The sequence below is a fragment of the Suncus etruscus genome, chromosome 1 (genome assembly GCF_024139225.1).
Source record: "Suncus etruscus isolate mSunEtr1 chromosome 1, mSunEtr1.pri.cur, whole genome shotgun sequence".
Taxonomy (NCBI): Eukaryota; Metazoa; Chordata; class Mammalia; order Eulipotyphla; family Soricidae; genus Suncus; species Suncus etruscus.
Genome location: NC_064848.1, coordinates 190,774,767 through 190,798,107, shown reverse-complemented (window position 1 = coordinate 190,798,107; position 23,341 = coordinate 190,774,767). Strand labels below are relative to the sequence as shown.

The following is a 23,341-nucleotide window of genomic DNA, read 5'->3' as shown; positions in this document are numbered from 1 at the left end:
CAAGCAAAGCAACAGTGGGGAGAAGCAAAAGATCAGAACAGCACTTTCACTATGGGGGTGGTCCTTGACCTAAAAACCAGAGGGAAGGCCTGGGATGTTTCCCCTCCCCCCAAAGCAGCTATGATCTAACTGCTCAGATTCTCTTTCCTTCCTTCCTTCCTTCCTTCCTTCCTTCCTTCCTTCCTTTCCTTTCCTTCCTTCCTTCCTTCCTTCCTTCCTTCCTTCCTTCCTTCCTTCCTTCCTTCCTTCCTTTCTTTTCTTTCAACACAGTGTAACTGCTCAGATTCTATTCCAGCTTCTGACTTTCTATTTATCGTCTTAAATCGACTCTTTTTTGTTTGTTTCATTTTGTTCTTTTGAGGGGGGGGCAGGTTTGGCGCTGGGGGTGCCTCTTAGCAATGCTGGAGGGACCAAGTGGTGCCAGGGATCAAACCTAGACCTCCCACATGCAAAGCCTAAACTGGGCCCTTTGAACTCCCACCGCAGCCCTTCAGTTCCACTCTTGAAAGCCTCCAGGATGCTCAGCTCTGAGACACAGAGGAAACCAGACCGTGGGAGCTATCCTTTAGTCAGGCTGGACAGATCACTCAGAATGTCCTTAGCTTATCCAATCCACAGGACCGAATCCTGCTCTCAGCCACTCTCTGAGGGGGAAGCCTGAGGGACAGAATCCTGAGTCCTGTTTTCTCCAGATTCATCTTGTCTGAGATGAACCCTAGAATTCCAGCTCTTGGAACAAGCCCCAGGCTGCCTTTGTAGAGACATTTGCATGTCTGAAACCCACATTCGCATTTCACAACTGGGTCTCTTAGGAAACTGGTCTGAGCCCTACCCCCATCACAGGTGTATTGTGTGTGTATGGGGGGGGGGGTGTCAGAGCTAGTTTATGAGCCTCCTGCAGGAAGCTGTGTTCAGGAGGAGACAGTACATATGTGTCCCTCACCCCGGGACACCCTTAGACCCTTCATCCAGCCTGCTGTGTGTGCCTACAAATGTCATATATAAGGGTGCCCTGAGCAACAAGCTGGGAGTAGCCCTGAGCACTACCAAATGCTATACACACAAAAAGGTGTTTCCCAATTCATCTTGGGAAGTCTTGTCGAGTAGAGGAGGCCTCAGGGGAGAGTGTGTTTACAAGGCCTCAGTTTCTTCATTTTATAAAATGGCGCCCAGACAACATACACAGGAGTTAAGTCCCGTGAAGCCTTGAAGCAAACCAGGTATGCTTGTAGATATTGGCCATGGGGGGTGTGATTTCCAACAGAACCCCCCAGCTCCTGAATTCCTTTCTCTCTCTGAAGTGTTGGCAGCAGCTTGGATGCTCTCCTGGGCGAGGTCATGGCTCTGCGGGAGCATGAATCAGAGACCTGGGGAGCAAAATAGCTTGTGTGTGTGCCAAGCCAGAGCCTGCAGAAGAGGACCCTCAGCACAGGTTTGGGTCTGGAAACAGGAGGGAGGACTCACTCTCCACGGAAGCAGAGGTCCTTCAGAGAAATGTTGGGATTCAAACACATAGGCCGTGGGCCCTGGTGGGAGTCAGGTTTATGAAAATCACTCGTCTCCGAGACTTTGCATGTGGCTTTTTCAGAAGAGCCCTCTGTCCTTGCTCTTCTTCTGTCTCCTAGACATAAGCTCCTCCCTAAACTGGTTCCATGCAGCCCAAAGCTGGGATTTGTTGGGGCTTGTTTCTCCTTCCTAAGGCAGGGTTCCTGCTAAACTCGAGTTTGGTCTTTAGTGTAAGTATTTGCTAAACAAGTTTTCCTGGAGACCCTCCTACACAAGAAGACAAACGACAGGGCCATCTTAAGGGCAAATGAGAATTCCTCTTTGCCATCCCAGAGAGTTCTTCACACACTCTGCTGTGATTATACCAGGAAGCCAGAAAACAAAACAAAACAGATAGCCCTCTCAGAGATAAGGTGTGAGATTGGGTTTTTTTGTTTGTTTGTTTGTTTTGTTTGGTTTGGTTTTGGTTTTGGGGCCACACCCGGTGGTGCTCAGGGGTTACTCCTGGCTGTCTGCTCAGAAATAGCTCCTGGCAGGCACGGGGGACCATATGGGACACTGGGATTCAAACCAACCACCTTTAGTCCTGGATCAGCTGCTTGCAAGGCAAACACCGCTGTGCTATCTCTCCGGGCCCTTTCTTTTTTTTCTGATACTCAGGAAGATGGTCAGGGGTAACTTCTGTATTCAGGGTCACACCTGACAGGTTCTGAGGACCATAGGGGGTGGTGGGGATTGAACCCAGGTTGGCCACGCTCAAGGTAAGCATCCTAACTTCTGTACTCTCTCTCTCTAACTCCTGGTATGGGGCTCTTAAGGAATAGAGTCAGAGTATACAAAAGTCTTCAAAGCAGGAGAGAGACACTAGAGAAAAGTCTGAAAGAATAATTCACCAGATCCGAGTATAGATGTGGCCTAAAAACACAAAAAAAAGGGGACTGGGGGCCGGGCGGTGGCACTGGAGGTAAGGTGCCTGCCTTACCTGCGCTAGCCTAGGAGACGGACTGCGGTTCGATCCCCCGGCGTACCATGTGGTCCCCCAAGCCCGGAGCGACTTCTGAGCGCATAGCCAGGAGTAACCCCTGCGCGTTACCGGGTGTGGCCCAAAAACCAAAAAAAAAAAAAAAAAAAAGGGGACTGGAGAGATAGTACAACATGTTAGCATTTGTGGCCAACCCAATCCTGGGCACTCTACAAGGTCTCCTGGGTCTCACCAGAAGTGATCGCTGAGCACACAGCCAGGCCCTGAAAACAATCAGGTATGAACCCCCCCCCCAAAAAAAAAAAAAAAAAAGAAATAGAGTGGCATTATGTTCTTTGTGACCCTGTGACTAGAACCTAAATTACCATCAAGCGTCTGATTAGGTTACAACTGTGCTGACGCCCAGCGACAAAGTCTGTGGACTGTGGTGAGGAAGGAAGGAAGCAAAGAAAGACTGTGACTAGCTCCTGAGCTAGAACAGAAACAAGTCAGGTGCGCCAGGATCACCGAATCCTTGGAGGCTTTTTAGTCTCTAATGCCCTACATTTGCTCTCAGGGAAGAGGAAAGATGGCTGAGAGGGAAAGGCTCTTACTTTCCCGAGTCTAGCTGACGCTTCTGCTTGCTGTGATGCTGCAATCAATGGAAAGTGGGTCACAGAACAGCTGTGCAAGAGCTTAGCCCCTTGGGGGGGAGCCTGGATTCCATGCCAGCTTACACTCTTTCCTTGTGCCTACTGGATATCAGCTGTGGCCACAGAGCTGCAGTTCACTCGATTGTCTTATTAAAGGGCTCTGAGGTCTGAACGACGAACGCAAGGGAGTGAATCAGAATCAGGGGTGCCGAATGCCAGCCTTCATCACTGAGCTGAGTTTTCATTTTCAATGGAAAAAAAAGAAAGAAAGAAAGAAAGAGGGGCCGGAGAGATAGCGTGGAGGTAAGGCGTTTGCCTTTCATGCAGAAGGTCATCGGTTCGAATCCCGACGTCCCATATGGTCCCCCCTGTGACTGCCAGGAGCGATTTCTGAGCATGGAGCCAGGAATATCCCTGAGCACTGCCGGGTGTGACCCAAAAACCACGGAAAGAAGAGAGAGAGAGAGAGAGAGAGAGAGAGAGAGAGAGAGAGAGAGAGAGAGAGAGAGAGAGAGAGAGAGAGAAAGAAAGAGAAAAAGAAAGAAAGAAAGAAAGAAAGAAAGAGAAAAAGAAAGAAAGAAAGAAAGAAGAAAGAAAGAAAGAAAGAAGAAGAGAGAAAGAAAGAGAAAGAGAAAGAAAGAGAGAAAGAGAGAAAGAAGAGAGAAAGAGAGAAAGAGAGAAAGAAGAGAAAGAGAGAAGAAAGAAAGAAAGAAAGAAAGAAAGAAAGAAAAGAAAGAGAAAGAAAGAAAGAAGAAAGAAAAGAAAGAAAGAAAGAAAGAAAAGAAAGAAAGAAAGAAAGAAAGAAAAGAAAGAAAGAAAGAAAAGAAAGAAAGAAAGAAAGAAAGAAAGAAAGAAAGAAAAAAGAAAGAAAGAAAAGAACCACTTTGCCAGGTCTGGGAAAGAAAGGAGCACATGAGAGCAAAAAAAAAAAAAAGCATTTCATAAAATGCTGTGTTGATATTGTTCCTCTGGGCACCCAACTTCCCTGCTCCCCACCCCCTGGGGGGCATGTTCACAACTCCCACGCACACGCAGATGCACAGGAGGAGACGTGTGCAAAAGCCAAGAAGCAGGAGGAGTTCCAAGCGCCTCAGACCCCGAGCAAGAGAAGAGCCGAGCCGAGCCGAGCAGCCTGAGTCAAATCGGCGGCTTCCCTCCTTTTCACTCCGCTCTCTTTTATGAATGAACTCCGGCCGCGCGGTGTGATTTTTTTTTTTTTATGAATGGGGAGCTCAGGCCTTGAATGAAGCCCAGAGCCCGCCCCTGCCTTCTGATTGGCTCCCGCTGCTGGGAAACCCCGCCCCTAGTCCGGTCGGGCGAGTCTCCTGATTGGCTGGCGTGCCCGGCCCTGGGGTTTCATTCACAAAAGTCAATGAAACAAAGGGAACGGGGTGGTGGTGGTGGTGGTGGTGGTGGGAGGGGGGTGCGGGCGGGCGAGTGGGGGTGTTCCGAGAGTCGAGGCCGAGGAGGCGAAGGAAATGCACCAATCAGCAGCTCCCCGGGGCTGCTCACAACAGTCGGCGGCGCCTGGAAAACCGGCCGGTGCGCGGGGGACCCCGGGGGGCCGGGGCCGCCTCGCTCCGGCCTAACCCCGTCGCCTTCGGGGGTATAGGCTCCGAATCTCCCCCCGGGGGGTTCCAGCTTTGACGCTCCGGCCTCAGGTGAGGCTGCAGGAAGGGGATCTCCCCCCTACCTAGCTCCTACGCCCCTCCACTGCCGCCTCCGCAGATTCCAAGGCTGGATGGAGTTGGGGTGCGGGTGGGGGGTCGGTAGGAGGCGCGGGGATCGGATTTTAGGGGCTAGAGCGGGGCGCGCGAATGGGACACGACCCTCCGAGCGAGCTGGAGCGCTCACGCACACGCACATGCTCGCACACACATGTCTTATGTAACTGAGCTGGCTTTGCAAGAAAGGGATCGAACCTTGCTCCCCGGAGCAGGTGTGGTTGGACCTACAGGGTCTGGTCTCCTGGGACGAGAGGAGGGGAGCCTGGGTGAAACCCCCCCAAAAAAATTGGGCTGCAGCAAGGAAACCTCGAGTGGGCGGCCGGAGTGAGTGAGTCGCAGAAGTTTTGCCCTCTAGGAGGAATCGAACCTCCGGACCGCACGCGCCGCCCTGACCCGCCCCCCCCAAGACTGCCCGCGGCCCCGGACCCGGACGCGGCCCCTTTCCACCCGCCCCCCCCCCTTGCCAGGTTCCTGCCCCCGCGCGGGGGCCCGACGAGCCGAGCCGCGCGGCCGGAGGGAGCGGCCGGATGGAGCGGAGGATGAAAGGCGGATACTTGGACCAGCAAGTGCCCTACACCTTCTGCAGCGTGAGCTCCACGCCCGCACCCCGGGGGGGGCCGTCCCACGGACACTGGCCCGACTGCCAGCCCTGCGGGGGACCCACCACCCAGGCTCAGTCCCGGGGACCTCCGGATCACCCACCACTCCCAAGACAGACCAGGTGGCCCAGGGTGACCCCTGGGCATTCCAACCAACCCCCTTCTCTGCAGAAATCGCCTGGCAATGGAATCTTGCGCGAAGCTCTGATGGTCCCCCAGGGGAAGCTCGTGGATCCGGGCTCCCTGCCGCCCCCCGACTCAGAAGGTAAAAAAAAAATATACTGGAAAGAAAAAAATATATATATACTGGAAGGATTAACCAACCCTCCCTGCCACACACATACTTTGGAGGCCTGGAGCCTTTCCCCTCAAAAACACTCACCCTTTTGGGGAGGGAGTCAATTCTTCTAGGCCTCTACCCTCGAGGTGGGGGGGTACTGCGGTTCCTCCCCCCCCCGACTTTTTCTCCTTGCATCATCCCCCTTGCCTCACCTCCAATTCCGCTCTTCACCCCTCAGATCTCTTCCAGGATCTCAGTCACTTTCAAGAGACGTGGCTGGCTGAAGGTGAGTAGTTTTGTGACCTTTCTTTCTATTGGGGCTGGGAGGTTACTCTCTAGGGCTGATAACTGCCTGGACCTCTTTCTCTGTCCTTGCTTCCCCCTCACACACACACTCGCTAAGCCCCCCCTTCCCCAAGTCCGCTGCCTCCTGCGCTCCCCAGGGCCCAGCGTGGACACTTATATTGATATTTATTTTCCCTACCCTGAGCCAGGCTTGTGTAACTAGGCCTGGGGATGAATCAGACCATTGTGTGGGGTATTTGCTTATTTGAATGGAACTTGGCCCCAGGCCTATTTTCCTGGTTGAAATTTTCATTTGCAAAGTTTGTTGGGCTGCAGCCGAGGTGTGTTTTTGGGGTGTGGGTTAGAGGAACCTGAGGATGAGAAGCAATTCATTTGTACCTATTTTCAGGAGTTGCCAAAACACTGATTTTTTTTTTTAAACCTCGTGGTTTCTCTTCTTCCCAAACGCTGTGCCAAATAATTTATGGTCTGAGCCAAAAGAAAAACAAAAGTTTATTCTTTTTTTTTGCGCACTTTGCTGCAATAGGGCACAGCACCCTCCAAACCCTTGTCCCCGCAGCACCCCCAAATAGCCTTGATTATAATTCTGAAGGCAGCTAACAATCCCATCTCCTGCCCTCCTGATTACATCCAGCCCCAGCAAGTCCTTTGCTTGCTGCGGGGTTAAGTGTGAATGATTAGGGAAGGTGTATTCTGAGGGGGGTCCACTTGTTTTGGTGGGGTCTGAGGGTGGGGCTGCTGATGGAAGGTAGACAATTGGGATGGGACTGCCTCAGAGAAGGGTTAATGACCCCATTTTAGAGCCCCTGCAGTTTAACTCTCTTAAACCAAGACGAGGACGTAATACTAGGAGCCCCTATCCTATTATTATCAAGGGGTTTTCTCCTTCCTCTGATGACCCCATTTCTCTTGGGTATCTTTAGTAAACATTTTTGAAAGCTCCAGTCCTGCCCTTCTGGAGCCTTTTATGAAAGCTCAGGGTACATGGAGGCTGGAGCAATACTACAGCGGGTAAGGCACTTGCCTTGCACAAGACCACCTGGGTTCCATCCTTGGCTTTCCATATGGTCCCCAAGCCCTCGGGGAATGATTTCTGAATGCAGAGACGAGTAATGCCTGAGCACTGCTGAGTGTGTCTCCCCCACACCACAAAAAAAAAGGCTTGAGATAGCCGGGAAGGCCCCTTGTTTAATAGTTGGAACAGGGACAATTCAAAAATAGGTGCGTTTGCAGGGTAGCTAACCGAAAGCAAAACATTTTGTGCAGTTTATGGCTGACTGACCATCCTTGATGCTGAAAGAGACCTGGGGGGTCCTAGAGGCATTGTACCATCTCCCCTGTCTCTGCAAGCCCCGGATACCCAGCTCTGAGTTTCAGGCGAGCTTTGCCCAGTGCGCCCATCCTCCTCCCCAGGTTCCGGCTGAGCTGGGCTGGAGCAGAAGGTGTCATTTTCCAGGGGCTCAGAGACTTCCTTTCCCCACGCCTGCTTTCTGGCTGGCCCGCCAGGCTCCTTTGCTGTCAGCTGAGGGGTCCCTGAGCTTCCTGCAGTGGGCAGCTTTCAGGGCTATGATTCAGGGGAGTGGAGTGTAGGCGCAGAATGCCCATTCTGGCAGTAGCAGGTCCATTTGTTTAGGTTTGGAAGGGGAAAGGCATCAGGGTAGGGTGTGTGTGTGTGGGGGGGGGGGTTTGCTCTTCTCAATCTTGGCAGCCCCACCCCGTGGTGGTTAGTGGGGTCTCGAGAGAGCCCGAGTGTCTCTCTGTGTCCGTGTGCAAGCGAGGCGTGTCGATGTCTTATTGCTGTCCTGGGACTCCCCGGACACTTAAATCCAGTGGGTGGGGTAGGTGATGTGGGGGGGTGCTCTGGGATCTCCTTGGTTCCCTCTCCTTCCTTCTGAGGGAGCATCTCGGGTTCCCGGCTGCCAGTGGATGGCCAGGCCTGAGGGGGCATGCTGAGGCCTCCTGCTCCTCTCTGCGGAGACAGATGCAGCTGCCGGGGCCCTGTCCCCCTGCACCACCCCACCACCACCCCAGCCTCCTCTCCTGCCTCTTCCCACCAGGTCAGTGACCCCTGCTGCTCAGGGGGAGCTTCGGGGTGGCTGGGGGTGGGAGGAAGGAACCAGCTCCTTTGGAAACATGCCAGAGGTGGGGCGCATCAGGAAGAAGGGGGTGGGGGTGGCCCGAAGTCCAGCCGCTCCCTCTCCCTCATCTTGGTATCTTCCTAAAGGCCTGAATTGCAGAGAAACTGTGGGTCTGGGCTGGGTGGGTGGAGCTGTGAAAAACTGGGGGGGGATGCCCAGGTCGGATCAGATCTGGGCGGATGTGGTTGTGGGTCCAAAGTCCGGAGTCCGGGCATCCTTGGGGTGAGTGTGAGTGGGCTTTGCAGAAGGGAGGTTGGGGGTTTTCTAGATAGTGGGGAGGGGCAAAGCTAGGCTAGGAGGGTGTGTCTGATTTGGGGGTGCCTGGGTTCTGCTTGAGTTGCTGGAGAAAGACTTGGCAGGTTGCTCCTAGGTGGTATCCAGTTATGGTCAAAGATGCACTGCTTTCGGCTGGGGGTTCCTTTCTGAATTTATGGGGGGCTCTCAGGAATCCTCCAAACATTGGGTTTGGAGCTTTGGTAGAAAGGAATACAGACTGCGTGTATAACATGTTTCTAAGAGGCTGGGGGGCTCTCTGGGTGCCTGAAGCCCTTAAAGTAGTTGCCAGCACCCTAGAACCAATATGCCTTTGCTTTTGTGTGTAAAATTGTTGGGGGACATGATCTTGTAAAGGAATATGAATATTTTATCTGCATTGCCGCTCCAGAATCTTCTTGGGTATCTCCAGCCCCCTTGCCTTTTAGTTTTCTCCCTCCCTCAAACTCATTGCATTTTTCGGTCCCAAATGAGACCCTGTTTGTGAGTGGAGGGTATGTTTCTTGGGAGTGGGTCCCTGAATTCAAAGGAATTAGAGGTGTGGGTCTGGTATACCGTCATCTTAGAGATTTGTCTTTGGGGGAGTTATGGATTTAATCTCTCCCCTCACCTCCATATTTTTAGCCACCATACTTCCTTCTCCATCTATCTCCTCCCCTTCTAGAAAGAAAGCTCTTGAGGACAATGTCCCCTCCATGGAGAGACAACTGGTTCCTTCTAGCATAGAGGCTGCCAGGAGGGGGCAGGGTAAGATGGAAAGATAGGCCAGGGGTGACAATGGAACACAAGCTAGGAGAATGCCCCCTTTGCCCCCCACTTCATCAGAGGTTCCTTCACCCTTAAATGGGAAGATGAAGGGGGGCAGAGGAGGTGCAGGGAGGTGCCCACTCTGGGTTATCTTAGATGTTTGAATCTCTGGAATCTTCCGAAGCCCAGTTAGGGAGGGGCCCAACCTCTTATTTTCCTGAGTCCTATCTTGGGGGAATCGCCCTTAAAATTCTCTCTGGACCTGCTACTGCTCTGACTTAGCCCCCATCCTCCCCACCCGCCATCATCTCACATGTCTGCGGGCAGATAAGCTCCGCCCTAGTGCCAGGATGGAGTAGGGGGCAGTCTGGCACATGGCACAGCCTTGTTAACAAGTAAAGGAAGCGAGTGGCACGCACGCAAGACTGAACACATACGGTGTGAGAAATTCTCCCGCTATCCAGGAACCCCTATTTCCAGCCTTGTTGGACAAGTCTCAGATGCCCCCGATGGCCGAGCCTGTACCCCCCGAAGTGGCTGTGTTCCAGGGGAGAAGTTCACGCAAGTGAGGGGGGGGGTTGGCCATTCCCCAGATGAACTTCTGAGTCTGAGAATCTTGGGGTTGGACCCCTCACCCCCACTGCCAGGAGGGATATGGACACCTTTTAGGCCTGATGGTGGGAAGGACAGAACTCATGTGAGCCCCCCCTTAGAGGCACATGTGGCATCTACGTGACCCTTGCCCTCTGACGCCAGTAAGAGGTTACCCCCAGCCCATTACCTCCAGTGGAATACTGTCCAGCTAATGAAGCCCCAGAGGGGCCCAGAGTGCGTCAGCCCTCCCCCAAGTTCTGCACCTTCTCAGCCCTCGGGACCCCCTCCCTTGCCTGGGTAGTAAGGAAGGGAGATTTGTTCATCCTGCTCTGTCCCCCCCCATCCTGCCACTGTTGGGGGGTCGGAGGGCACAGCAGGGGAAAGTGTGGGCAGCTGAGCAGGATGATCCCCTTCGTATGTATATCTGTTGTCTCCCATGCCTGCCTTGTTGGGGATGAACCCTAAGGGCTGGAGCCTATGGGATAAGACTTTTGGGGGGAGAAAACTCTTGTCATGGTTAGGGATGGAGGACACATGGTGGTGCTAGGGATAGGACATGCAGAGGTAGGACTTAAACCTGCAATAACTGTGCACTCTCTCGGAGCCACTCCCTGTCTTTAACCAGCCTTTAGGGGTCTGGATTCAGGCTGGTTTCCTAAACTTTCTTACTCTCCTGACAAGTGTGTGACTAAGAGTTTTTGTATCTGCGAAGGAATTTCCTTTTCTGCTGATGTATTTGAGCACTGTAGAATTTTTTTTTATTTTTTTGTTTGGGACCACCAAGTAATACTCAGGGACTCCTCCCAGCTGCCTAATGCTTAGGGGTCACTCCCAGTAGTGGTACTTGGGTGGGGAAGGGAAAGGATATTCAGAATCATGTGCTCCAGTCCTTTGAGCTATTTTCCTTGCTTCTAGAACTGCGTGTGTGTGTGTGTGTGTGTGTGTGTATGTGTGTGTGTGTGTGTGTGTGTGTGTGTGTAGGGGGCCACACCCTGTGACACTCAGGAGTTACTTCTGGCTATGGGCTCAGAAATTGCCCGTGTGTGTGTGTGTGTGTGTGTGTGTGTGTGTGTGTGTGTGTGTAGGGGGCCACACCCTGTGACAGTCAGGAGTTACTCCTGGCTATGGGCTCAGAAATTGCCCGTGTGTGTGTGTGTGTGTGTGTGTGTGTGTGTGTGTGTGTGTAGGGGGCCACACCCTGTGACAGTCAGGAGTTACTCCTGGCTATGGGCTCAGAAATTGCCCCTGGCTTGGAAAACCATATGGGACATCGGGGAATTAAACCGAGGTCCAGCCTCGCTCTGCCGCTTGCAAGGCTAACACCCTACCATTGCGTCACCACCCTAACCCTAACCCTAGAACTGCTTTCCATGGATTTCCCATCACTTCTGTAGTTGCCCCTAGCTGCTTATTATCTTCGACCTTTCTGCCTCTCCCTCTGACAAGTTGATGGTCTTCAAACTTATATAAAAAGCACTCGGCACTCTGATATTTAAAACAACTGGGTAAAGGCCAGAGAGAAAGAGTATAGTGGTTAATGTGCCTTGCACACAGCAACCCAAATTCAATCCCAACATTTCAATATGGTCTCCCAAGCAGAGTCAGGTGTAAGCCCTGAACACTGCTGGGTGTGGCCCCAAAACCAACAAATAAAACTAGTTGGTGAAGACTCCGCCTGCCCAATGACTGATCAATTCTAAGTTGTTCCTTGGACTCCTCCTCCTCCTCCTCTAATGTTACCTGGGGCTGAGTGGGGAGCCTGACTTGAGGGGGGCTCAATATGAGAGAGTCAACATCTCTTCCCTTCTTGCTCACAAGCTCACAATTGAACTGTGAGGGCTGGGACTGTGATCCGCGTTGACAAAGACTGCTTTGAGCCCGACCAGTTCTGGCAGCTGGGGGGGTGCAGTGAATGGAAAACACACAGTGAAAACCCTTGATTTGGGGATCTTTGGGTCTGGCTGGAGAAGCTGGGCTATAACCAGGCAAACACAAATATGTCAGCCCCACCCAGGTACAGAATATTAGAGGCACAGAATATTAGAGGAGGTGACCAAATGCCGTTGCCAGAGAAGGCCGCTGGGCAGGCAGGCCAGGGAATTAAGACTTCAGTGGCCTGAAAGAACAGGCTGGCCGAGATGGGGTGAGAAGGACAGAGTCGGTCAGATTCAAGACTAGAAAGAGGCCAGAACTCTGGAGGTTGGTTTATAGTTGGAAGCAGAGCTAGAGACTTAGCGGCCTTGGAGACAGTTTAAGGCTCCTGCTTTTTTAAGCTAGAGAGAGATAGTGATGAGGAGATCTGATAGCTTGGTGGAGAACAATGGACGGTGGGAGGGGAGAGTGGGAGAGGGGAGTTTAGCTAAGCTCCGGAGGTGGCTGGGATCCAAATATGAAAAGCTGGTGCCTTGGCCCAGGAGGGAAGGAACCAAGTGTGTGTGTGTGCGGTGGTGGTATGTGTGTGTGTGGGTGCTTGATCAGGTTCTGAGGTGTAGAAGGGGCCTCCAGCCTCCCCCACGTCCGTTTATCCATCAGTTTCCCCACTGTCCATGGTAGAGAGCAGAAGCCTGGGGAACAAGAGTCCAATCTCCTTGGCTTTGGGCCCTCCCCTTCCCCTCTATTTAAATTCAAAATCTACCGAACACTCTTCCTGATGCCATCTCAGTTCCTGACTGGGTGGAAACACATAGTAAGGCCAGGAATGGCCTAGAAAAAAAAAAAAAGGTTGAAGATAGGGATGCTGCTGGAATGTTCCTGCCTAAGCCCCAAGCCCAGCTGTGCTCACACAGGCCCCTGGGCTACCCTTTATTCCCCCAGGTTTCTCTACAGGTGCCCCCTCCAAGAGATGAGGCCCCCTACATTAGTATCCCCAGCCTCCTCTCATACCTCCTAGACTCCCCCCTCTTTTCTCCTGCCATCTCCATTTGATAATGTCTGCACCTGTTACAACACTTTCCCGGGAGGGGATTAAAATACAGATTCTCAGGCCAAAGCGACAGTATAGGTGGTAGGGTACTTGCCTTGAATGTGGCTGACCCAGATATGATTCCTGGCATCCCATATGGGTCCCTGAGCCCTGCCAGGATAATAATTTTGTTTTGTTTTGTTTTGTTTTCTGGCCACACCCGGTGGCACTTGGGTTACCCCTGGCTCTGTGCTCAGAAATTGCTCCTGACAGGCTTGGGGGACCATCCCAGGTCAGCCTTGTGCAAGGCAAACACCCTGCCACTGCTATTGTTCTGGCCCCGGGAATAATTCTTAAGTGCAGAGCATGAGCTTTTTGGGTGTGGTCCCCAAGCCAAACCAAAATAAAAGTACAGATTCCCAAGCCCTGTGAATGTGAGGGGAAACTCCCTGTCCCCCCTGCACACACGTGATCCTTGATAAATCTGACTCATGACTTGATAGTCTCCACGTTGGACTTCCTGCCCACTCCTGCTAGGTCCCAGGGCTGCTCTGAGCTTTCAGGAAACTTTGTAGATGATGCTCTGAGCCTTCTGCGCTTCATTGAGAGAACTAGACAAAGCTGGAGGAAGGACATTGGAATCTGCTCCGACAGGTTCCTAGAGAGAATCCAAAGCCCTGGGTGGACTTGCCTTGGGCCTGGGAAGTTGGTTCCCCTCTCACTCCTGCACTGCCAGGCTCTAATAAACATTTCTACCGGGCTGCCCCCAAGGCTCCGGCCCCCACTCACCTCTGACCTCTCTCTACAGCTCAGGTACCGGACAGTGATGAACAGTTTGTTCCTGATTTCCATTCTGAAAACTGTGAGTAGGGAGCTCTGGGGAGGAAGACTGGGGAGAAGCAGGGGAGGGGCCGGAAATGAGTCCCTGGATTGAGGCTCACAGTAGAACAGCTTGTGGGGCCCAAAAATAGCATAGTGAATATGGCGTTTACCTGACCTGGCTAGGCCCCAAAGCCTGCCAGGAATATACCTTGAGCGTAGAGCCAGGAGTAAGCCTGATGTGGTCCAAAAACAAAAAGAAAAAGCCTCTCTCCAGAAAACAGCAAGTTCCTTCCTAAGAAAAAGGTAGATGGGGGCCAGAGAGAAAGCACAGTGGTAGGGTATTTGCCTTGTGGCCAACCCGGAATGGACCCGGGTTTGATTCCGGTATCCCATATAGTCCTCTGAGCATGCCAGGAGTGACTTCTGAGCACACAGCAAGGAGTAACTCCTGAGTGCCGCTGGATGTGGCCCCAACCCCCCCCCAAAAAAAAAAGGAAAGGAGGGAGGGGTGGATGGCAGGGTTCCCCTTTCTTCGAATGGGGCCGAAAGCATCAGTCTTTGGCTGAGTGAATGACCTTAGTTCCCATGTGGTACCATGTGGGCTTCCGGTCTTAGCTGTGTGACCTCAGAATACACACTTCACTTCTCTAGTCCCTCAGTTCCTATTTCAGAAATAAGGGGTTTGGATAAACAAGGTCCAGATGTAACCTGAGTTAGGAGACTTGTGACAGTGTTTGTGGACATTTTTGGTTGTTTCAACTGGGGGTAGAGAGGGTGTTGTGGTCTATGGATAGAGGCTTGGACGTTGCTAAAAGCCTGCGTACACACAAACACACACACAAGTGCTAAACAACCCCCCCCCACACACACACACATATACACACAGATATCTGGACCAAATGTCAGTAATTTTGCTGAGAAACTTTGCTTTACTATCAGACACTGCTCTCAGCAGTCTGCTCCAATGAGATGAAAGAGGACACAAGTAATCGGAACAACAGATAAGGGACAGTTCAGACTCTGCAGTAAGCAGAATTCCAGCCGCTAGGCCTGGTAGCTGAAGTTGAGGATCTTCCAGGGGCCGAGGTAAAAGCAGATATGATTCAGATATCGAGGAGCATGTGTTTACTCTTACTCAGCTGACAGAAAATGAAAGATTTGTTAGAGCCCCAAACACTAAAACATCACTTTAGCCCTTGGGATTTTCCAGGACATTCAGAGAAAACCTCTGGCCCCAGGTTAGATATGCACTCTTACAAAAGTCTTCCTGGGGCTGGAGAGATAGCACAGTGGTAGGGCGTTTGCCTTGCCTAGGACAGACCCAGGTTCGATCCATGGCATTCCATATGGTCCCCCAAGCCTGCCAGGAGTGATTACTGAATGCAGAGCCAGGAGTAACCCCTGAGTGCCACTGGGTGTGGCCAAAAAAAAAAAGAACAAAACAAACAAACAAAAAAAAACCCCCAAAATGTTTAACTTTAGGGGGCCAGAGTGATATAGTACAGAGGGTAGGTTTACTTTCCTTTGCATGCAGCTGACCCAGGGTTCTATTCCGCACTCCGTTTGGTTCCCCCAAGCCTGCCAGGAATGACTCCTGAGCTCATAGCCAGAACTAAGCCTTGAATCCAAAAACCAAAAACAAACCCAAATTAGTTTGGTTAATAGAGGACGCTGATTTGCTACATAAAACTAGCATCATGTTAATAGTCCAACTGTTCTTAGAAGCACTGACCACAGATCTTAGAACAGAAAGACAGAGAGGGGCTTACGTGGTCATGGGTCCCTCGCTGGCCTTCTAAGACCATATTGGGGACACGTTGGAACTGTGCTCTGCCCTCCCTTGCCCCCCCTCCCGCAGTAGCTTTCCACAGCCCCACCACCAGGATCAAGAAGGAGCCCCGGAGGTCCCCGCACAGAGCCAGCTGTGCCCTGCAGCAGAAGCTGCCCCCGCCCTTACCATGGGGAGCAGTGCCTTTATTCCAGGTGGAGCCCCCGTTCCAGAGGGCTTTGGGGAGGCTCTTCGGAGGAGGAAGGTCTGGATCTAGGAGTGTGGGGTACAGGGAGGGCCCGCGCCTGACCACTCCTGGCCTTTGTGGTGCGATCTAGCTTGTAAAAGGGGACCAAAGCTTAGTATTGCTGTTGGAACCTAATCTGCCCCTTTAAGGCCAGGTGCTGGGGAGCAGAAGTGCAGTTCAGTTGTAGAGCACATTCGCCCCCCCCCCCCCCCTTGAGTTTCACCCTGCACAATGGCTGAGAGTTCCTGGGCCTGATGCATTTCCTTTCCCAGCTCTTCCTTGTAACTTCACACCCCTCTCCCCCATATAAAGGGTTGAAAGATTCCCCCCCCCACCCCCCCGGGGTCGGAGTGGTGGCACAGCGGTAGGGCGTAGGGCGTGTGCCTTGCATTCTCCTGACCCAGGACAGATCACAGTTCGATCCCCCAACATCCCATATGGTCCCCCAAGCCAAGAGTGATTTTTTGAGTGCATAGCCAGGAGTAACCCCTGAGCATCACCGAGTGTGGCCCAAACCCCCCCCCCCCAAAAAAAAAGATGTTCCTCTACTTCCCCTCAACTTCATGGCTTTTGACCCCCTTAGACAAATCGCCATCAAGTCTCCTGCCCCTGGTGCCCCTGGACAGTCACCCTTGCAGCCTTTCACCCGGGCAGAACAACGGAATTTCCTGAGATCCTCTGGTGCCGCCCAGCCCCACCCTGGCCATGGGTACCTCGGGGAGCACAGGTAAGGAGCCCCCGGGAGGGACCAGAGAAATAGAACAGTGCATACGGATGAGGCTGACCCAGGTTCAGTCCCCGGCATCCCATATGGTCCCCCAAGCACCTCTAGGAATGATTCCTGAATGCAGAGCCAGGAGTAGTAACCCATGAGCACCAAACAAAACAAAACAGAATAAGTAAGAGGCCCTAGGACCAATGGGCCAGTGCTTGCTTGGTCCCCCAATCCCTGAGTGTTCCCTCGAGTGGCAGGCGTGGGGGACTTATTTAATACTGTACTCTCGGGGCTGGAGTGGTGGCGAAAGCGGTAGGGCATTTGCCTTGCACTCGGCTAACCCAGGACGGACCACAGTTTGATCTCTGGTCACCCAAACTAAGAGTGATTTCTGAGCACGTAGCCAGGAGTAACACCCTGAATGTCGCCGTGTGTGGCCCAAAAACCAAAACAACAACAACAACAATAATAATAATACTGTCTTCTCTTCCTTTTCCATCCAACCTTTAGCTCCGTCTTCCAGCAACCCCTGGACATTGGCCACTCCTTCACCTCCTCTCAGGGAGGGTCCCGGGACCCCCTCCAAACCCCTTACCAGCACCAGCTGTCGGAGCCCTGCCCTCCCTACCCCCAACAGAGCTTCAAGCAGGAATACCTTGACCCCCTGTATGAGCAGGCGGGCCAGCCCCCTGTGGGCCAGGGTGGGGCCACTGGGCACAGGTACCCAGGGGTGGGGGTGGTGATCAAACAGGAGCAGACGGACTTCGCCTATGACTCAGGTAAGAGATGCTTGCTCCTGGGGAGGGGGTGGAAGAGTTTGGGGCGGCATTGATTGAAGGGTTGGTAGCATGGAATGGAGTAAATCTGTAGTCTTTTTTGTACATTCCAGTTCATCTATCATACATTTCCAATCTCTTTATTTCATAGGTTCACAACATTGGTTATTTTTTGTGTGTATGTGTGTTCACTTGTGTGTACGTTTTTTTGGGGGTGCAGAGTACACAGGGCTTACTCCTGGCTCTGTGCTCAGGGATCACTCCTGGTGGGCTCGGAGGACCATATGGGATGCTGGGGATCAAATCCAGGTTGGCTGCATGCAAGGCAAGCACCCTATGCGCTGTACTCTTTTGCCATACTATGGTTCAAGAATGGCCATTTTCTTTTTGTCCTATATGTGTGGCCACACCCAGCAGTGCTCTTAGGCTACTCCCAACTCTGTGCTTAGGGGTTGCTCCCAGCAATAACACCAGAAATTGACTCTGCGTCCCACCTGGGAAACATGCATTCAGCCTTTCCAGCTGTCCTGGTCCTAATTTCTTTTTATCAATTTTTTTTGGGGGGGCACCATCCTTATGGTTAGGGTTCTGTTCTAGCCCAAAGCCCAAGGACTAGGTATTACCAGAGAATGAACCCATAAACTCCTGCTCAGGCTCCAGCTTTTGAGTTTTCTTCTCAATCCACTTTCCTAAATTTACTTCCCCTCCCCTCTGGTCAGTGGATTGAATCTAGGTCTCATGCAAGCAAGTCATATGCTTTTACTGTTGACCCATATATCTGGGATGGTTTAGAACTAATTTTTTTTTTTTTTAATGTCCTGGGGTGGATACACACTGGGTACATCAGGGCTAACTCCTGACGGAGCTAAGGGAGCCTTGTGATGGTGGGTCAGGAACCAGATTGTGATTCTGGAGATCGAACCCCAGGTTGGCTATATGCAAGGACAGCAACACAGCAACCAATAGTATCTCACCATTTTCTTTTTTTTCTTTTTTGGTTTTTGGGCCACACCCGGCGGTGCTCAGGGGTTACTCCTGGCTGTCTGCTCAGAAATAGCTCCTGGTAGGCACGGGGGACCATATGGGACACCGGGATTCGAACCAACCACCTTTGGTCCTGGATCGGCTGCTTGCAAGGCAAACGCCACTGTGCTATCTCTTCGGGCCCCTTATCTCACCATTTTCCTTATGAGATTCTTTTTTTATTTTTGGTTTGGGGGCCATACCCGGCGGCTCTCGGGTTACTCCTGGCACTATTCTCAGAAATCACTCCTGACAGGCTCCAGGGACCATTTGGGATGCCGGGGATCAAACCCAGGTCCATCCCGGGGTGGCTGCGCTGTGCTCTCTCTCTCTCTCTCTCTCTCTCTGACTCTCCATTTTCCATTTGAATTTTAATAACCTCCTGTATCAAAAGCTGCTTGTGTATATAGAACTGAGATGTATGTAGATACAGAGATGGCCAGATTAATCCCTGGTCTTCACCCCCCCACACACACTGTAGTTTAAATACAGAGATTTGAATGAGGACAAACAGGGCCTCGGAACTAGCCACCCCCTTGGCAATTCGGAGCTTAGTACTGGTTTCTGCATCCTTTTTGAGTCCCCATCAATATTGACGGCTGGTCCGCTGCCCTGGCCAGAAGTGTGTCCTGAACTGTTTTGCTCTTTCGGGGTTACGATAGTGTCAGAGGCGTGAACACACATTCACTTTTGCGTTGCTTCCTTCCAGTCCCCTAAGGGACCCCCCCCTCCCTGCACTCTAGCTCCTGGCCTCCTGGGGAGACAGCACTCAGGGTCCTAAATGGATCCAGTTCAAATCTCCCATCCCCAAGGTTTCTGCTACTTTGTTATTGTTTGTTTGTTTTATGGGTCCCACCCGGCTGCGCTCAGGGGTTTACTCCTGGCTCTGCGCTCAGAAGTCTATGCTGGGATTCGAACCTGTCTGGCTTGGCTTCTGCTACTTTGTGATAAGGGCAGATCCGTTTGCAAACTTGGCATTAGGACCATTCATTCAGAGAGATTTCGACGGGGCTGGGACCCAGCTGGCGAGAGCTTTTTAAATTTCCTTTTTCTTGGGGCCTAGGTTAGTCTTTTTGGGGGGGATTGAGCCCCCACGGGGGGCCGCCCGGCCTTCCCTCTCCATCCGCGGGCAGTGCCCGGGAGGAGCTGCAGGGAGACTCGGGAAGGGCGGCGCGCTGACCTTCAAAGGCCTGCGGGGAGCCCCGGGACGGAGGGTTCGAGTTACGTGGTGCCCTTGAACTCCCTCCTTGCTCGAGGCGCCTCCCTCGGCTTCCTGTGAATGGAGTCAGGAATTCCATTCACAAAATGGAGGCAGGAATGAGCCCGCCCCCCCCCCACCAACCCCCTCTGGGGTGTCGGGTTTCACCGTCGCCTCCGTGGGTGTGGGGAGTGGAAAGGGAGGGAGGGCGGCCGGCTGGACCAATGGGTGGATGCACTTGGCCTGTGTGGAGGGAGGAGGAGGAGGAAAGAGGTGCCCCCAAGGAAGGAAGTGGAGAGATGGAGTGGAATGTGGTCTCTTGGCTCTTCCCGGGCACATGGTTCCACCGCCCCAGAACGGTCTGTGTCTGTCTGTCTGTCTGTCTGTCTGTCTGTCTGTCTGTCTGTCTGTCTGTGTCTATCTCTGCTAGGAACCTGACCTGCCCCCCGCCCCGACCTTGATCTTGATCCATTCCAAGAAAGGCAGACGCTGAACCCCCTTTTCCCCCTCATCCCACCCCCCCCCAGGTTCCGCCTCCCCCTCCCTTCTCCCCGCTAAATTTCACAGGAAGCAGCTGCTCCCTGGAATCTTGGCTGGTGGAACAGTGTTTTGCCCGGCCCTCGGCTGCTGCCACCCATGCTCTTGGGCCTAGCCCTCAAGCTGAGGGGCCTGATCACTGCCTGGGTGGCAGCTGGGCCAAGAGCCGGAAGCCCGGCTGGGAGGGAGATGTTGGATGTGCCCACAGCGCCCACCCTCACTGTCACCCCGTTTTGCCCTTTCTCTCCCACAGATTTCCCCGGGTGTAATTCTGTGTACCTCCACGCTGAGGGTTTCTCTGGGCCTTCCCCTGGGGATGGCACTGTGGGTAAGACATTTCCCCCACCTTCCTTCCAAGGTAGAAAAGGCCTTGATGGGGAGGTGGGATTCTCCTTGTTCAGGCGTCTCTGGAGTCTTTACCAGTGAACCCACAGATCTGTGATCCCCCCCCCCCCAATTTCCTCCTTAAGGTTATGGTTACGAGAAACCGCTGAGGCCATTCCCAGATGATGTCTGCGTCGTCCCTGAGAAATTTGAAGGTCAGAGAAGTTTCCTGAGAGGGTCGCATCTTAGCTTTCTTCCTTCTGCTGGTATATCCCAGGAGTCACTTTGCATTTCCTGGCGAAGGACCTGGAGATCCCCCCTAGGAGAGGGAAGAGGTTGCTTGGGGATCCAGAAAGCACAGGCGTCCCACCCTCCTGCTTCTCTGTCCCCAGGAGACATCAAGCAGGAAGGGGTTGGGGCATTTCGAGAAGGCCCGCCCTACCAGCGCCGGGGTGCACTGCAGCTCTGGCAGTTTCTGGTGGCCCTGTTGGATGACCCCACCAACGCCCATTTCATTGCTTGGACTGGCCGGGGGATGGAGTTCAAACTCATCGAGCCTGAGGAGGTGGGTCGGTTATTTTATGTTTGGTTTTTGTGCCAGACCCGGTGATGTTCTGGTTCTGTGCTCAGAAATCGCTCCTGGCTTGGGGGACCATATGGGATGCCGGGAATCGAACCCAGGTCCGTCCTGGGCCAGCCGTGTGCAAGAGAAATGCCCTACCACTGTGCTATCTCTCCAGCCCCTATATGGGCCTTTTAGATGTTCCCCACACCCCCAATATCTCTGAGGTTTGCGCATGTGAACTGGGAAATAGATGTGAGCCTGGAACTGGTGGCCTATGCTTTACGGAACATAAGTTCTGGCCAAGCCTGGGTCATTGAATCGCAGGCCATGAATCTCGAATGTTTTGGGGGGGATAGTGAGTGGGGGGTGCTGGGCCATATTCAGCAGTGCTCAGGCGACTACTCCTGGCTCTGCCAGAGATCCCTCCTGACAGTGTTCAGGGGACAATATGCAGTGCCGGGGATCGAACTGGTGTTATCAACATGCAAGGCAAGCACCTTAACCCATTTCCAGCACCTCAAGTGTTCTTTCTTTTCTTTCCTTTTTTTCTTCTTAATAGAAAGTACTATTTTATTTGGTTTTGGTTTTGGGGTCATACTGGGTAGCACTCAGGGGTTACTCAACTTTCCGTTCAGAAATTGCTCCTGGCAGGCTTAGGAGACCATATGGGATGCGGGGAATTGAACCATCGGGGGTTGGCTGCGTGCAAGGCAAACACCCTACTGCTATGCTATTTCTCTGGCCCCTCAAATGTTCTTTTTGACTTGGCTCCCACTCCTCTACTGACCAAGAATTGCCACCCCCCACCTCCTTTTCCTCTGCTCAGGTTGCCAGGCTCTGGGGCATCCAGAAGAACCGGCCCGCTATGAACTATGACAAGCTGAGTCGCTCACTCCGATACTACTATGAGAAAGGCATCATGCAGAAGGTCAGGCAAAGACCCGGGGATGAGAGGGTGGGGGCAGGAAAGCACGTCTCAAGTCTGGGGGTCACCTTAAGGTTTCCTGCTCCTACAAGAGGACCAAGCTATGACTGGAAGGAAAGGTCCAAAGGCTGGAGAGGCCGGGATGACAGCGGCATCAAAAGGGAGCTGACTGGCTTCATAGCAGAACCAGTGGGCTGGTCTCCTGGAGGGCGGGCTGTCCCCATCTATGCTGGGGTTGAGCCTGGCTGGCATCATGACCTGTCGCCTTTCCTGTCACAGGTGGCAGGTGAACGCTACGTGTACAAGTTTGTCTGTGAGCCCGAGGCCCTCTTCTCCCTGGCTTTCCCGGACAATCAGCGGCCAGCACTCAAGGCTGAGTTTGAGCGGCCTGTCAGTGAGGAGGACACAGTCCCTTTGTCACACTTAGATGAGAGCCCTGCTTACCTCCCAGAGATGGCTGGCCCTGCCCAGCCCTTTGGCCCCAAGGGCGGCTACTCCTACTAGCCCCTAGCAGCTGCCCCCTGCTATCGTGGGCACTGCCCTGTGTACATAGAGATGAATCTGGCATTGGGAACCTTTCACTCTGTGGCCCACGGAGGTCTTGGGGGCACGTCCCATTATCCTACCTGGCCTGTCTGAGCTGCTCCCTGGTCTCTGGGAAGGAATAGGGACATGGCCAGTGTACAGGTGGAGGTGGGGAGCTTAAGGCTCTGGTTCCCTCTTAGGTCCTGCTTCAAGACCCTCCTCACTGGAGAACAAGTGTGTCTGTTCTGGAGGGTGGTGTTCCCACTTCCTCCAGGCAGTGAGGGCTGCAATGCACTCCAGATCTCCCATTGCAGGGGAGCGAGCCTGAATCTGAACCCTCTTCTCTGCTCCAAGCTGTGACCCTGGGTGGTTCTACCTGTCAGTTCTTGGTGCTCTGTGTTGCCAGAAGCAGGAGGCTGGATCAGGACTGTGGGACCACCAGGGGGCTGCTGGCAAATAGGGCTTCTGAACCCCGCCGGGGTCTTTGTCTTCTGGGTCCAGACCTGGGAATTCAAGTCCCCCCTCTGCCTGTCTGGTGGGCCCCAATAAAGGCTCCTGCTTCCTGTCAGTTGTTGTGTGTCCTCTTTGCTGCTAGGGGAATGGGCACTTAAGAGTGAGCCTTGGGGCACATGAGCAGAGTTTGGGAATAGCTCTGGGGATCTGCCTTTTTATCCCTCCCAGGGGTGACCTGGCCCAGGGCCTGGCAGTTTACATCTTCAGTGGGGAAGGCTCAACTCTGAGCTTTGAGACCTTCCACAGGCTTCAGATCAGGACCTCAGGCCTTGGTTTCTGTGATCACAGGGCTTCCCATTTCCATGACCTTGCTATCCATGTATATCCCAGCTGTGTCATCTAATCCTGGCTCTAGATTGCTGTTTGCCGGGCCAGGGACTGACTGGAAAATGAAAAAGAGGCTGCTGGGTGTGAGAGCTCAGGGAGAAGCAGGCATAGGCCTGGGGTTCCAGATGTGAAAGAAAGGAACTCCCATCAGGCAAGAGGGGACTAGCGCCCACTTTACCCAATTGTGAAGGGAAGGAGGGCCCCAGGGCCAGGTTTTCTGAGTTTGGGAAAGTTAATATCTGTACGAGTTTGAGTGACTACAGTTGAGGAAGCTGAAGGGGAAGGAGGAGCAGATGGGCCTTTCTAGACCTGTGCAGGGGCCAAGCCAGGTATATGGGCACACTTCTCAATCAGGTGATGGCCAACTCCAAGGCCTGAATTCTACCAGCA

General features: G+C 53.0%; 1 protein-coding gene across 1 annotated transcript; it reads left to right on the top strand.

Annotated features, from left to right (window-relative positions):
- Positions 1-5,323: 5,323 nt before the first annotated feature.
- Positions 5,324-22,679, top strand: ETV4 (ETS variant transcription factor 4). The gene is given in 13 exon segments (XM_049781778.1): positions 5,324-5,434; positions 5,618-5,711; positions 5,965-6,012; positions 13,495-13,548; positions 15,367-15,410; positions 15,412-15,488; positions 16,086-16,250; positions 16,749-17,017; positions 20,026-20,100; positions 20,243-20,311; positions 20,489-20,661; positions 21,488-21,589; positions 21,866-22,679. Coding segments are annotated over 13 exon segments (1,455 nt in total). The 5' UTR covers positions 5,324-5,374; the 3' UTR covers positions 22,091-22,679.
- The last annotated feature ends 662 nt before the right edge of the window (positions 22,680-23,341 follow it).